Below are 2,255 nucleotides of genomic sequence, written 5' to 3' on the forward strand. Positions count from 1 at the left end.
GAGGTTGAGAGTTCAATTCTCTTAAACTACTTCTTATATTGAGAAATTTTCCGCAGAAACCTATACATGCTTCTGTTTAATTCTTTTATCGGTTCCAAAAAAGAAAAAAAAAACCTAAAATGTAGGATGCCAATGAAAATTGAAACAATTTTGTGCGAATGTATTAGACCCACGTTTTGGCATTATAGCTTTTTTTCATGATCTCAGAAAAATTACATAGGAGCCCGGAAGTCCCAACTCCCATACTTTTTGCGTCTCCACTAACCTTCAAGATGGGTATATGAAGACCACACAATTAAAAAGGAGTGAACTTTATCTCAATATCATATTATATTAAATATAAATATCCCACCAAAGAAAAATAAAAAAAATCTAAACTTGATTTAGTTCATCGATGGCTCCTTCTTCCGTTGCAGCTGTAGGTTCAGAAACAGAGGTGTTCGCCATTGGAAAACATGAAACAAAGCTTGTAAAACCAGAAGACGAAATCACTCCAAAGCCTTTGTTGATATTTACACCATTAGAAGAAGGAGAATTCCCAGTTCTTGTTTTACTCCATGGTTATCTTCTCTATAACTCCTTCTATTCCCAGCTCAGTCATCACATCGCCTCCCATGGCTTCATCATCGTCGTTCCCCAGGTTTCTTCTTTTCTTATTTTCTACTTTAGTATACACTAATTTGAACTTACAAATAAGATAAAAGAATAATCACAAAGATAAAACAAAATTACATGTATTTGGTAAATTTATCATTTTTTTTTCTTTGTGGTGGAAAAAAGCAGTTTCTTAATTTGCAAGGGACCAATTATGAACTTGGTGGTCATTTTATAATAATATAGTCAAAATAATGGTTCATTTGTTAAATATGGTGGTTACTTTTTCCCCTAAAATAAGTTATTTAGTACTTATAGATCAATTAGTGTAAAAAGATTGGCGCTCGTGAGAGTTCAACCATATTTTATATAAGATTGTCGTGCTATATATATGAAAAGATTTATATGTTCATATGAATACCAAAACATTAACGACTACCGTTACTTTCCTCCTATGCATGCAACAGTTATATTCAGTCACAGGAGCCGATGCAACTAAAGAAGTCGAGTGTGTAGCTGAAATAACCAACTGGCTACCTGAAGGACTTCAAAAGTTCCTCCCATCTCAAGTAAAACCAAACCTAAGAAAGCTAGGATTGGCTGGCCATAGCCGTGGAGGAAAAGTCGCATTTGCCCTTGCTCTAAACAAGCTTATAAACACGAAGTTAAATTTGAAATTTTCTGCACTGATTGGAATCGATCCTGTTGATGGAATGGACACAGGGAAGCAAACTCCACCAAAGGTGCTCACTTATGTTCCACATTCGTTTAATCTTGAAATGCCTGTTATGGTTATTGGTTCGGGTCTTGGTGAAGTCAGGAAAAACCTTTTGTTCCCAGCTTGTGCGCCAAAAGGGGTAAACCATGAGAACTTTTATAGTGAATGTTGTAAACCAGCTTGTTATTTTGTTGCGAAGGATTATGGGCATCTTGATATGCTTGATGATGAGACGAAAGGGATTAGAGGGAAGACTACTCATTGTTTGTGTAAGAATGGGAAGTCTAGGGAACCTATGAGGAGATTTGTTGGAGGTGTTGTGGTTGCTTTCTTGAAAGCTTATTTTGGTGGGGATTTTAGTTATTTAACGGGTATAAACGATGATGGAAGTGCACCTGTTTTGCTCCAGAAGGCTGACTTTATGCTTTGAAAATTGTGGTGTATTGTAGTAACTGAATTTGGTGAACTTACAAATGTTGATGATTTGCTATCAATTTTTGTTTAATGGTGGATATCCTTTAAGACATTGCCAATTATGCATTTTGGATTCCTTTGTTGCTTGTTTCTCTTGACACCTTTTTGGAATCTTATTTTTAACCGGATAAAACAGACTTAATGGCTACAAATGATTTCATGTGTTGTGGTCTAGAAAGTTGACTTTTACTTTGAGATTTTGGTCAATGGTAGTTAAGACAGAATTAAAGGTAGAGTACTTAATATACTTCCAAGTTTAATTAATGATATCGGCCTTATAGAGCTAGGCTTACAAGTTGATGGTGGATGAAGGAAATGTGTATATAATCGAACATAAAAGTGGCCTTATATAGGCTTACAAGTGACACAAGATCACTACCAAAAGAAAATAGAAATTGGAAAAAATGAAAACTTGTCAAGGTTCTAATTTTTTGGAAACGGCAAATGATTCAACGGAAGCCTACTCGCA

At 35.3% G+C, this 2,255-nt stretch overlaps 1 protein-coding gene across 1 annotated transcript; it reads left to right on the plus strand.

The window, feature by feature from the left end:
- The first annotated feature begins 309 nt into the window (after positions 1-309).
- LOC145012128 (chlorophyllase-2-like) lies at positions 310-1,876 on the plus strand. The gene is made up of 2 exons (XM_078970908.1): positions 310-640; positions 1,062-1,876. Exons 1-2 carry the CDS (start codon positions 395-397, stop codon positions 1,740-1,742), a joined length of 927 nt encoding a protein of 308 aa, XP_078827034.1. The 5' UTR covers positions 310-394; the 3' UTR covers positions 1,743-1,876.
- The last annotated feature ends 379 nt before the right edge of the window (positions 1,877-2,255 follow it).

This window comes from Lactuca saligna, chromosome 8, assembly GCF_052625555.1.
Source record: "Lactuca saligna cultivar CGN05327 chromosome 8, ASM5262555v1, whole genome shotgun sequence".
Classification (NCBI taxonomy): domain Eukaryota; kingdom Viridiplantae; phylum Streptophyta; class Magnoliopsida; order Asterales; family Asteraceae; genus Lactuca; species Lactuca saligna.